The sequence below is a fragment of the Sorex araneus genome, chromosome 3 (assembly GCF_027595985.1).
Source record: "Sorex araneus isolate mSorAra2 chromosome 3, mSorAra2.pri, whole genome shotgun sequence".
Classification (NCBI taxonomy): domain Eukaryota; kingdom Metazoa; phylum Chordata; class Mammalia; order Eulipotyphla; family Soricidae; genus Sorex; species Sorex araneus.
Genome location: NC_073304.1, coordinates 205,990,219 through 206,002,920, shown reverse-complemented (window position 1 = coordinate 206,002,920; position 12,702 = coordinate 205,990,219). Strand labels below are relative to the sequence as shown.

At 53.3% G+C, this 12,702-nt stretch overlaps 1 protein-coding gene across 1 annotated transcript in view; it reads right to left on the bottom strand.

Annotated features, from left to right (window-relative positions):
• Positions 1-647: 647 nt before the first annotated feature.
• Positions 648-12,702, bottom strand: part of RNF43 (ring finger protein 43) — a 69,670-nt gene continuing 57,615 nt past the window's right edge. Inside the window, exons 4-10 of the mRNA XM_004608632.2 lie at positions 10,525-10,599; positions 10,283-10,414; positions 9,733-9,837; positions 7,255-7,416; positions 6,665-6,767; positions 4,182-5,492; positions 648-1,679 (exon numbers count right to left, since the gene is read on the bottom strand). Coding sequence (XP_004608689.2) covers positions 1,636-1,679; positions 4,182-5,492; positions 6,665-6,767; positions 7,255-7,416; positions 9,733-9,837; positions 10,283-10,414; positions 10,525-10,599 — 1,932 coding nt within the window. The 3' untranslated portion in view covers positions 648-1,635. The remainder of the gene's footprint in view (positions 1,680-4,181; positions 5,493-6,664; positions 6,768-7,254; positions 7,417-9,732; positions 9,838-10,282; positions 10,415-10,524; positions 10,600-12,702) is intronic.

Genomic DNA, 12,702 nt, shown 5'->3' with positions numbered 1-12,702 from the left:
GGACGGACTTCTCAGGGTCTGCATGCAGACGTCCCAGGCCAGTCTCCCGTCTGAAATTTCGCAGGGTCGCCCCTTTCCCAGGGTGTGTTTACACGAGCCGTGCGTTAACACTGGCTGCTTCCCACTGTACAACGTGCTTTGGGAACCCACCGAGAGTTGTGGAGTAGGCCCTTCTCATGGGTGGAGAAACAGGGAAGTGTTCACCCAGGTCACAAAATGAGAGCATTAAAGCATCCTCACTGGGAGTCCCACACAGACACCGCCACGGGAATTCCTTCATTGCGCTCCCTTCGTCTTACCAAAACAGGCCGTTCAGTGGCTGAGACACCAAGCCCCCACTCTCCTTTCATAAATCAGAACCTAGCCTCTGAGCTCAAGTTATTTCTGTTCACTGCATGATTGAAACCCAATCATGAACAACTTTGTAGCTATTATTCTCACGGTGATTCAATTAAAAAAAATTTTTTTTAATTTAGTGGGGAAAATTTCAAAAGCAACAACAAAATTATTTCTGTTCACATAGAAGATGAGGTTGTTATTCTTTCTGAGTGATAATCATGACGCAACAAAAACCACAAGACCAGACTGAATTCAAGGATAAATATATTAGCAAATAAATACATTATTCAACATAGTGCCTGATTCAAGCATCTTTCTGTCTGGTTCAGATATAAATACCCACATGTGGGTGCATAGGTGCTAGTTCCCCACTGACTGAGGGCTGATTCTCAGGTAGGGTTCTGTGTCCACTTTGCTCCCACACATCCACATTCCAAACGGGATCGTGCTGGAGGGGCCAACAATGGTCAGGCTGCCTTGGGGTTAATGTTACCCTAAGGAGGCCCCTTGGCCCTTGCCCACTTGGTACCAACTGCCCAGCCCGGACTTCCTCTGCATCTCCACCTGGTCTGTTTACAACTTTGATTCAGGACATCTCCCAGGGAGAGTTATTCCTCCCTTATCCTCCCCACCCCAGGAGTCAAGGAATGGGACTCCGGAGGTGACAAGGGAGTTTGAAGAAAAAAGATTTCAGGGACAATATCCTGTACCCTGGCTTTCCACAGTCTCTCCTCTGACAATAGAATAGTCTGAGAACTAAGGACCGGAGGGACAAACATCCCCACTTATGCACCAGGCAGGCACCGCTTGGAAAAGCCGCAGAGGCCCCTTTGTGAAGGCTCAGGGATCAGGGCTCACCTATGCTCCGGATCCTTTTGCAATGAAGGAAAATGATTCAGCAGCCTTGCAGGGGAGGGGCTAACATCAGTACGCAGGACTCACCCGAAGAAGGAGGTGAGAAAGGGTCACTCAGCTGGACCCTTTGCTGCTGTGACCCTCGGCCTGGGACTGGGGGAAGGAGTAGCACCTTTGTAACACCTCTCCACCCATACTGAGCTTCCCGCTCTAAGAAAACAGCCTTCGTGGGAGTCAGCCCACAAAGCCGGGTGCTGGCTGGGCACAGACTTGTCACCCTCAAAGCCCACCAATACTGCTCCTCTTTTGGTGGCTCCAGCAGTACAGCACAAAGAGGGGTGGGTCTTCTGAGGTCCTTCCTTCTCTCAGGAGCAGGACTCTATGACAGGTCGGGTCCCAAGTGGTCCAGAGCAGTCTTGGTTGGAGCCAAGTCTAGCCATTTCACACAGCCTGTTCGCACAGCTCTTCCAGCTCCTCCTCTGAGCCTGCATTTAGAAAGGGGAGGAAAGAGGTCACTGAACAAGCAGAGCCTACTTGCTGCTTCCATGTGTCCAGAGGGGTAATTAGACTGAAAGCTGAGAGGGTCCCCAGGTGAGAAATAAGGGGGAACAAATCTAAGAGAAACAGAAAGAAACGTAGATAGCAACCGGTGTGTTACCAATACTTATTATTCATGCACTCAGCCAATGAATATTTATTGAGCACTCCTGAATGTGGCTGCTACCTAATGTGCCAAATAGAAGACCATGAAGAATCAGCAGAGGGGGGTGGGTAGAGAGTTCAAAGCGTGGATCATGTGCTTTGCATGGCAAAGGTCCTGAGTTCCATTCCTGGCACTGTACTGCCCCCCACCCCGCACTGCCAGCACGGGCCCAGGGGGTTGGCAGCATTGCCAGGGAGGTCCGTTAAAAAAAATAAGCAGAAGTCTGACAGCCTTATAGGAAAGGAGTGTGTGCAAACAATTATAATGAAAGAAGTGGGAAGGATCACAGTTAAGTATAACAATCAGGAAAGGCTGATTCCTTTCATTTTTCTCCTGAAAGTGGAGGGAAAATGATCTGGTCCTGCATAAAAGGGTGAGAATTAGGTTTATGGGACCAGGAAGGTATCATTCTGGGTGGCTCCATCATCAAAAAGTGCTTACTCGGTTTGGCCAAATATGTGGAGAAAGAAAGAGGAAAGCAGAAAAGAAGATTGGGAAGGGAGACGTATGTTAGATGAAGGCTCCCAGATACTAGTGCTTTGAAGGCTAAGCCAGGTTGCATTTTTCTTTATTGTAGATAAAACATTTGAAGATTTCTGGTCAGTTTATTGGAGGAAGAAGACCCTGGCAGCAGTGTGGAAAGCAGGTGAGTGGAGTAACTGTTTCATGACTGCAGGACATAAACTACTATAGTGACCAGCCTCCAAGGACCTAGAGAGAGAAAGGTAGAGCTGGGCAAGTTTTATCTTTTTAAAAAAACACACCACCCCTGGGTCAGATGATTTAATGCTCCAGCATAGTAACGATAATCTAATAGAACTTATCAGGGGGCAGGCAACCCTTGGTGCTCAGAGGAGAGCTGGACATGCATGCACTCTAGTCTTTGGAACCATTTCTATGGCTCCATGCCTCAGTCCTTAAGCAGCACTTAATACATGGGCAAGGGCCATCAATTCTGGAGAAGAATGTGATGAAAATTATCTGAGATACAGTTAATAGAACCTGGCACTGATTGGTCCTAAGAATTTGGGAAAGGAAAACACTAAAACTGCCTTTGGATCTAGAAAGAGAGAAGATCAGACTGGCAGTGGCAGCGCTGAAAGTGTTCAAGATTGGGTCCAAAGGGATCATCAAGTTCATGGTCTAACATTCTATGACTCTACCAAAATTAGTTTATAACTGAGTTGGAGAGATAGTCCAATCCCCAACACAGCATTGTCTCTGGAGCGTTGCCAGGTATGGCTCTGGTGGTCCCCAACACTGTAGAGCCTGAGCACCACCATACCCTCAGGCCTTCCCATTGAGCCTTCCAGCGCAGCTGGCTGAGAGTTGCTGAAAGTAGCCCTAACCCTCCCGGAACCACTGGGGAGGCCTTCCCCCAACAGCGTGTTATAACTGTTTGCATGCCTGTCTCCAACAGACTGATCTCCCAGTTGACAAGTCCCATAGTCTCAGAAACTAGCCTGGAACCTAACATAGGGTGAACAAGCAAATAATACAGAAAGGAAAAAGGAGGGAAGAAATGAGCAAATGAATAAATGATAAGAGCATGCTAGCTGTGCCAATATGATTCTAAGATATTAGACCCAGGGGGCTGCCAAGAAACCATGACCTCTATCACCTACATAGCTTTTCTATATGGATGAGAATTTGGTTGTCAGCGTATTTATTATTTATTCCACTATGCTCTCCTTAAGGGCAAGAAACACTTCTTGGCCTTCTTTGTAATGTAATACTAATAGGGAACTGAATACCTTGATATACCGGAACCAATCAATTTTTCGGGGGGAGAGGGCGTATTTGGACCACATCGCCCAGCACTACTGGGTTGGTGGGGTCTATTTTCCGCCCAGTGCTGAGGTCACTCTCTGTGATGCTTCGGGCGGGGAGTGGACATGTGGCACCAGGGACTGAATCTGGGGCTCCTGCATGCAAAGCATGTGCTCCAGCTCTTTGCACCATCTCCCTGTCCTCAACCATTAAGACACTGGAACACCCTCATTTGAGCTGCTTCTCCAAACCACTCTAAAATGCTTTCTGATGTTTCAACCATACGAGGAACCCCATCTGCCCAGACCACCCTATGCCCTGGAATAGCGGGAGTAACCCCTGTAGGCCAGACCACTGTAGCCACAATAGGGGGCTCTGCTGACTGCTCCATACTTGGAGTGAGCCCTGTGGGGCCCTTCTCAGCTCCCAGCAACCCCTTGCTGGCTGACTCCACCCACCTACAATATCCACTTTTAGCCTCTGACTGTCCCCTCCCCCCCAAAAAAAAACTCACCAGGCTGGGTTGGTTGCACCGGGCAGTGTGGGTACGGGCATGGTCTGCCCTCAGAAGCACCACAACTCCACTGAGAAGGCCCCTCCCCGGACTGGTGTGGCCCCAGGTGCCGGCGTGGAGTTAGACACAGCCACACTGGATGTGAACTTGAGTAACAGGGACCTGGGGGCTCAGGCAGCAGTCTCCTGTCCAGGCCTGGTGGTCCGAAGATCAACGGGTGGGCCTCTGGGGACCAAGGGTATGCCAGGCCCCGGCCATAATGCGGGAAAATCTGGCAAGGTGAGTGTGCAGTCAAGTCTTGGGGGGAACGAGAGGTTAGGGCAGGCTCTGAGGGCAAGGGGGCCCCTCGGCGTTTCCGATGCGGGTGTCGGACAGGGGCGCTGGGTTTCTGCACGTGGAAGGGGCTGGCGGGGTCGGCGGGGGTGGGAGTGGGCTCTGGGAGGGCCCTGGGCTGCGCTGGGCCGTGCAGCTGCCCTGAAGCCAGTGGCTCTGGCTGGGGCTGTGTCCGTGAAATAGCTGACCTGGACGGGGGGACCCCAGTGTCCGGGCCAGGCTTCCTGCCATGCCACTGGAAGCGCTTTTTGTAGTGGTGGTGGCGGTGGCGGTGGTAGTGGATGTGACTGGAAAGTGGGGCCTCCCCTGTGGGCACCAGGGAGTCCAAGGAACGCGGCCGAGTGGTCACACAGGGCCGGGCTTCCTCCCCCGGGGTCTCCCCTGCGGGGCTGCAGTATACCAAGGGGTCAAAGTCGCTGCTGAGGGAGCTGCGGAAGGTGGAGCTGCTGCCGTGGACTCCCTGCAGGCTGATGTCCGTACAGTTGACCACTGAGTCGCTGGAGGAGCCGTGGCAGGGCCCAGAACTAGAGTCGCTGGCGGGCCCATCTGCCAGGTAGCCACTGCGCTCTGTGCAGTAGCTTTCTCCTGAGCCGCTGCTGTCGTGAGGCCGGGCCCGGTGCAAGGGCACTGGGCACGGGGCAGCGTGGCCTGAGGGACATCGGAGGCGGCGGCTCAGTCCCCAGTCCTGTGCGTAGGTGTGTGGCACCACTGCCAGGCGCTGCTGCTCGCTGCTGGCGGCCCGCAAATGTGCCGCTCTGGGGGCCTGGTGGTGCCGAGGGGCCGCGCCTGGCTCCTGCGAGGGCGGGAAGGGCCTGGGTCTCTGGGGCCGCGGTGCTGCACTCCGGGAAGGGCCTAGCAGGTAGGCAGCAGGAAGGTGGTAGTGGGCATGGCCAGGATGCTGGCGAATGAGGTGGAGTCTCCGGCCTGGTTCCTGGTAAGAGCGGGGGGCACCCAGAGACTGGGAAAACGAATCTCCCTCTGGAAGAAAGAAACAAGAGCACAGGTGTTGGGCTCTGAAGACACACAGAGGATGCTCTCAGGACAGCCGAGAGAGACTGTCTGGGTGGCTCTGCAGGTCCAGGTCCAGGACAATCACTGCTCCCCCCCTCAGTCATTATGGCTGCTTAACACAGAGAGACAGAGACAGACAGACAGACAAACAAATAGAGACAGAGAGACAAAGAGAGACAGAGAAAGACAGAGAGACAGAGACAGACAGAGAGACACACAGAGAGAGAGACAGAGAGACAGAGACAGAGAGAGAGAGAAGAGAGAAGCTTTTCCCCCTCAAGATGGTAGGTAAAGTTCTGGTTTTGTTAGAACAGGATACAGGACCAGAAAATTGGGATTAAAAATACATAAAATACCAAGCTTTAGAGATCAGATCACATGAAGCTTGGGCACGTTCAGGGTGGTATGGAACCTAGGTCAACAAGATTCCTGGGAAGGAACACTCTAAGATTGATCCACCCTGTGGATACAGACGGGACTGGAGCAGTTGCAGAGCGGGTAGGGTAGGGCGTTTGCCTTGCACGCAGCCGACCCGGGTTCAATTCCTCCATCCCTCTCGGAGAGCCCGGCAAGCTACCGAGAGTATCCCACCTGCATGGCAGAGCCTGGCAAGCAACCTGTGGCACATTTGATATGCCAAAACAGTAACAACAAATCTCACAATGGAGACGTTACTGGTGCCCACTCGAGCAAATTGATGAACAACGGGATGACAGTGCTACAGTGTTACAGTGCTACTCAGCTTTAGAATCAACAAAGGAGTCATAAAAATACAAATGATTTTGGAAATAATACAAGTGTCTACTGGGGCAGGAGAGATAGTACAGTGGGCAGGGTGTTTGCCTTGCGCATATCTGACGTGGGTTTCATCCCTGGCATCCCATAAGGTCCCCCAAGCCCTTCAGAACTAAGCCCTGAGCATTGCCATGTATGACACCCAAAACAATAATATAATGATGATGATGGTGCCCTTCATGGGACTCGCCATTTTCCTCAGAGGAGTTCCTCGAGTGTGCACAGCTGAAAAAACTAGTGAGACAATTCTGCTCTCTCCTCAGCTTCAAGGCAAAATCCTTTCTGAGAGGGAAGTCATGCTACCCTCTCCCTGCACACAGGGGAACCCCCGGCCCACCTCCTACCTACGATGTTGAACATGCAGAGGGGGCAAGTTCGTTGCTGCTGCAGCCAGGGGTCCACACAGGCCCGGTGGAACTCATGGAGGCAGGAAATGACCCGAAGCTCCTGGAGAGAACAAGGGTAACAGCTGCTACAGGACAGGCCCAGACCCAGGCCACCCCAACTCTTTGCAGCCTCTTCGTCTTGCTATCCAGAAGGAATGTGCCAAAGTCCTTTGGTAGGGAAAAAAAGGTAAGGGCCCTGGTATTGGGTGGTCATGAGTTTTGCCACTTGGTTCCATAATCTTGGGAAAACCTCTTTACAGTTTTCTGCTCTAAAATGAAGATTAAAATCTAGCCTCCTACTCCTTACTGGCATCAAGCTAAAAATCAGATAACGCATCTAAAATACCAACTGCAGAGCCCAGCACACAAAACCCGCAAACAGCAGTTCTCCTTCCCTGGAAGAGCAGATAAGCAACCTCAGGGCTGGCCCACCCCTGCTCATGCGGGTTCCACTGTGCCGAGAGGCGGTCAGAGCAACCACGCCAACCCCCCCTCTCCCATGCCGCCCTCTGGCCTCCCTTCCAGCCGCCCATGGTACCCTGCCTTACCTGGCCCTCGGAGAACTCCTCCAGACAGATGGCACACATAGGGGCGGAGCTGCAGCTGCTGCCTGAGTCTGGCCACTCCGCCCGGGCCCTCCTGCAGCTGGCCTGGTACCTCCTGGTGGCCAGCTGGCTGATGGCCCAGGCTGTTTGCTGCTGAAGGGGATCCTGGGAAGAGGGGTAGGGCTCACATGGGGCAGGGCTCCTCTTCCTCGATCTTGGACCCCAGCTCCCTTCCCTGTCACCTAGCCAACGGACTGCCCTGAAGTTTGGTCTCCCGAGGCTCACGACTGCTCTGCTCCCAACTCTCACCGGGAAGCTTTTCTTCCCTTGATAACTCGTAAGAGAATTTGATGTCATTTTCTGGTTTGGAGCCCACGCTAGGAGCTTCTTGGGGTCTACCTCCAGCTTGGTGCTTGTGGGTTACATCCGGCAGTGCTTGGGGGACTCTGTAGTGGTAGGGACCCAAGCCTGAGGCTCTTGCAGTAAAACATATACTCCAACCCTGTGCCCCATCTCCTGGGCCCAGAGAGACTTTTAAGTCCAATTGTCTGCTTAATAAGCACAGCAAATTTAATGTGCCCCAAACTGAACTCTTAATCCCATTAACCACTCCCGACCACACACGCCTGTTTGCTCTAGTATTTCTTGTCTCCCCATCTCCATAAAGGACAATTCCATTCTTTTCCCTTTTTGCAGTGCTGGGACTCGAATCCATGGCTTCATACATGTGAAGTATGTGCTCCACCATATCTCTGGCCCAGTTCTATTCTATTCTCTCAATTACTCATTCGGAAAACCTTGGAGCCATTATTCACTCATCTCTTTTTTGCTCCATGATCACCATTAATTAACCATTAGTTAACTATTGGCTTCAAATGGCAAGAATCGAATGAGTTCTCCCCACTTTCACTGCTGCGTGCCTAATCCAAACTGCTGTCACTGTCGCTGGATTTATTCCTGTACTAGCCTCTGAGCCAGGCTCTCTGTTCCCAGCCTTGCACCCTTATAATCTGGTGTTAAGGTAGTAGCAAGTGTGTTCATATTAAAACATAACTCATGGGGCTGGAGTGATAGTACAGCAGGTATTTGCCTTGGCATTTGGGCAATTGCCTTCCACACAGCTGGCCTGGGTTCCATCCCGGATATCCTATATGGTCCCCCAAGCACCACGAGGAGTAATTCCTGAGTGCAGAGTCAGGAATAACCCCTAAGCACTGTCAGATGTGACCCCAAAATCTAAACAAAACAAAAACACCACCATAAATCACACTGGGGACCAGAGCAATAGTACAGCAGGTCAGGCGTTTGCCTTGCTGCAGCCAACCTGAGTTCCATAGCCGGTATCCCATTTGGTCCCCTGAGCACTGCCAGGAGTGATCCCTGAATGCAGAACCAGGAGTAACCTTTGAGCATTGCCACATGTGGGCCCCCCTCAGGAAAAAAAACACACAAAACACAAAACCAGACAGTCATAACTCCCACTGTGGTAGTATGATGGCTTAAAACCCTCAAGCATTGCTGTTTTACCCAAAGTAAAACCCGTGTGGCTGAGCCTGGCCCGTGGACTCTGGCCTCACTGCGCAGCACTTGGGCTCACTGTGCTCCACTGCACTGCCTTCTAGTCAGGCACACTTGTACCACAGCTCCTTCTCCTTCCTTTCCTCTCCACCTTGGCCACTTTCTCTCCCAAAAGTATGTACACATGCTTACTCATTAGAGGGTCCTTCCTGTAATGTCATCTCAGCGAGATGGGCCCCAGCCTTGTGTTTAAAAAGCTAACTATAAGCCACAGAGACAGCAGGTAGGGTGCTTACCCTGCACACGGCGGACCCAGGTTTACTCTCCAGCATCCCATGTGGTCCCCCAAGCCTGCTAGAGTGATTCCTGAGTGCATAGCCAGAGGACTCTGTCCCCACCCTAACACCCCACCCCACCCCCAGTTAAAATAAATCTAACCCATGAGGATGGAGAGATAGTACAACAGGTAGGACACTTGCCTTGCATGTGGGCACCCAGAGTTCAATCCTCAGCATCCCATGTGGTCCCCCAAGCACCGCCAGGAGTGATCCCTGAGCACTATACTGTGGGCTCTCACCACACCATAAATGAATAAAAGGCTAACCCTGTCCTTCTTACGGACATTCTCCCCTCTTCTACTTTATGCCTCAGCACATATCACCTGAATTTTATTTTTGGTCACTTCTCACTAGAATAAAAGCTCCTAAAAGAGGTCTATTCTTTTGCTCCTTGGTGCTCTGGTCAATAACTGAACAGTGCGGGGAAAGAATGAGCAAGCCAGCCTCCAGAATGAGGCCACTAGAAATCGTCCAAAGCTGGGGTGTTTAGGTAAAAATGATTTCATGGACCTAAAGCTAAAGGGCCCCGGCTCATATTTCTCTTACACACACACACACACACACACACACACACACACACACACACACACACACACACACACACACACACACACACTCTTCTCACCGGTCTGCTCTGGCGGGGCCGGCACCGGATGCGCAGCACTGAAGCCAAGACGACCACGAAGATGGTGCCCACCACTGTCAGGAGGATCCACACATCATAATCGGGCTAGAGAATGGCAGAGGTGGACAGTGTTATTCTCAGACCCATGTGGGAGAAGAGGCCACAGCTCAGGAGAAAAACTGGAGGCCCCCTTGAGTCCTCCAGGGTCAGCAAAGGAGGAGGGAGAGACCTGGAGTGGGCTGAGGTGGGACCTCTGTGTCCATGTGCACTGAGAGGAGAGGGTGTCCAGATGTCTCCTGTGAGAGGCATGGAAACCCCAGTGCTTAGGAGAAGGGAGAGGGGTCCCTTCTGCAAGGTGGGAACCACGTGGTGAGCAGAGCGGTGGGATGAGGGTTCAGCCACAGGTGGGGTGGGGGTGGCATGCCGCTGAAGGGTATGACGCTGGATAAGGGGGGTTCTGAGGTCTTTCGGCTCCAGAAGCCAGCTGTCACAGACCAAAGCAGGGACTCGAATAGGTGCCGGGGCAGGGCAGGGAACTCTGTGTACTCACCCATGTCGGGGGCTCCTTTAGCTCAATCCTCACATGGGCCTTCCGGTTCTTGTACACAAACTCCATCAGCTTCTCAGCGTCTTTCCCCCAGATCAGCACCACAGGCCAAGTCAGTCCCAGGGGCTGCTGCAGCTGAAGGAGGGCAAAGGCCCAGGGTAGTAGTGTCCTGACCCTCTCCCTCCCCCAGTGAGGGGACCACCGCCATCACATCCCTCCTCTGACACCCCAGTATCTCCAGGTACCTGCTCAGCAGCAGCTCGGTCCTCAGTGATGTCAAAGAGGACAGCGCTGGCGCCTCGCTCCCCTGCCATCCGGGCCTGCAGAGACACAGCAGAGGTGGGCTGGGGGCACTGGAGGGCAGAATGGGCCTTGCTCCTTCCTAGCACTTCCCGCGCTGCGCCCAGGCGCACACAATGCCGGACTGAGAGGGACCTCCTTCAAAGGACCATGTTTACTCCTCCCTTTGTCATAGAAGGAACCTGAAAAGAGTGCTCACTCCTTGTGTCCAAGAACAGATGGCTGGATCAAGAAACTATGGCACAGTCACACGATGCAAGACTATACAGCTTTAGATGAAAAGATGAAATCATGCAATTTGCCGTGACATGGCTGGATTTGGAGAGCATCGGGATGAGTGAAGTTAGAGGCAGAGGGACCGACATTGGTGATCTCTCTATGTAGGATATAAGGGAAATAACAAAACACCTATGAGCAACAGAACTAGTCTTCAATAGGAAGCAGGAGGGGGGTATGGAGGAGGGAATGGGGCCGTGGGGGACACTGGGACAATGGTGGATGGAAGAGGACAATCTGGTAGAGGGTGTGGCACTGAGATGTTTTATGCACAAAACCCTACCATTAACAGTACTGTAAACTAGCTGCCTAGAGCAAATTATTATTAAAAAAAAAAAAAGGTGGTGGGTGGGGGAGCTACCAGATGCAGTGTGGATGGACTAGGCTCTAAGACTAAGGAAAAATAACACCAAGTTCCTTCCTTAGTTGCCCCCATTTGCTTTCACTACCACGTAAAGAGAACAGAGGGCTATTCTTATGCTGCGTGCCCTGAGCCTGGGTTCAATCCCTGGCACCACATGGTCGCCAAGCCCTGTTGGGAGCGGCTCCAAACACTTCAGGGGGAACCCCCAACACTCAAGAGAACAGAGGACTGGGGTGACCGACAACCCCACACACATACCCACACACCCAAGGAGTGCAAGCAGGAGGAAATGGGAGTTCCCAGGAGGTAAGCTCAATGGTCAGGGGCACGTGCAATTCATAAACCTAACTGGGACCCAGGTTCCTACCTCGGCACCACATGGCTGGTGGCCCCCAGCATCGCAGTGCCTGAGTGGCCTGGCATCCTCCAGCCCTAGCCTTAAAACTGCCCGGTTGGCTCCCGGGACCCCTGAGCACTTCTGGGGAGACCGCCTTTGCCCACACCCCTCCCCACCAAGAAAGGAGCAGAGCTGAGTTTCCGAGGCTCCAGTCCTGGCTACGAGAGGAGCCTGCGGGTCTCCCCTGCGCTCAGGCAACGTTCCAAGGGCTAGAGTCTTAGCTGTCACCCAGATGCCCATGGCAGAACCCCAAGCTCAGCCTGTGCTATGGGGCTCACTCCCAATTACACTCTAGTTTGTCAGCTCTCCACAGGCCAATTCAAGGGCTGAAGGGAGTTCTTTCTGGGGACTGACCCCTCATGCCCTCCACAGGGGTGCACTAGAGCCTGGAAGGGCAGGCTGGGGGCAGTTCCCACAGACCTGTGTCCATACACAGAGAGTTCACTGGCCTCAGCAGAGTCCGCCAGAGAACACAGCCCAGGAGTCTAGGTGTGCTGAGGACCCGGCGAAAGCACAAGAGCAAGAGTTAAACTCCCAGCCCAGCAAGGCCAAGACTCCCAGGAGTCCAGACAGCTGCCTGGGACCCATGCCTGGGCTGCTCACGCTCCTGCAGGAGCTGAAGGAGTTAATCCTCTGCCCACAGTGGGCAGGAAGAGGAGCCAGCTCTGGGCTTACTCACACTCCCAGTGCTTTGATCTCTGCTTCCCTTCCCGGGGAAAGCCTGTTGGGGCAGGTCTCCTGCCAGGCAGGCCGGGAGCGGCTCCTTGCACCCGCTCTCTGCTCCCAACTCCCCAGGTGGCAGCAGGGGGCAGGGGGCCCCCTCGGAACCAAAGCCTGCAGGCAGGGGAGCCTGGGGAGGGTGCCAGAGACACTCCAGTGGGGCCTCCGTTTTGTCGGGAGGGTAACTTCCCTCCTCCCTCCCTCCCCTGGCTGGGGGCTGGGCCTTCTCTGCACCTAGGCCAGGCTCAGGCCCTCGCCTGGCTTTGGCTGGAAATTCCCAGGGCTCAGGAATGGAAATGGTGATGAAAGGGAGAGGTCCCAGCCTGCTCACTCCCAGCAAGTCCAGGGTCACTGGGGGGGCCCTGG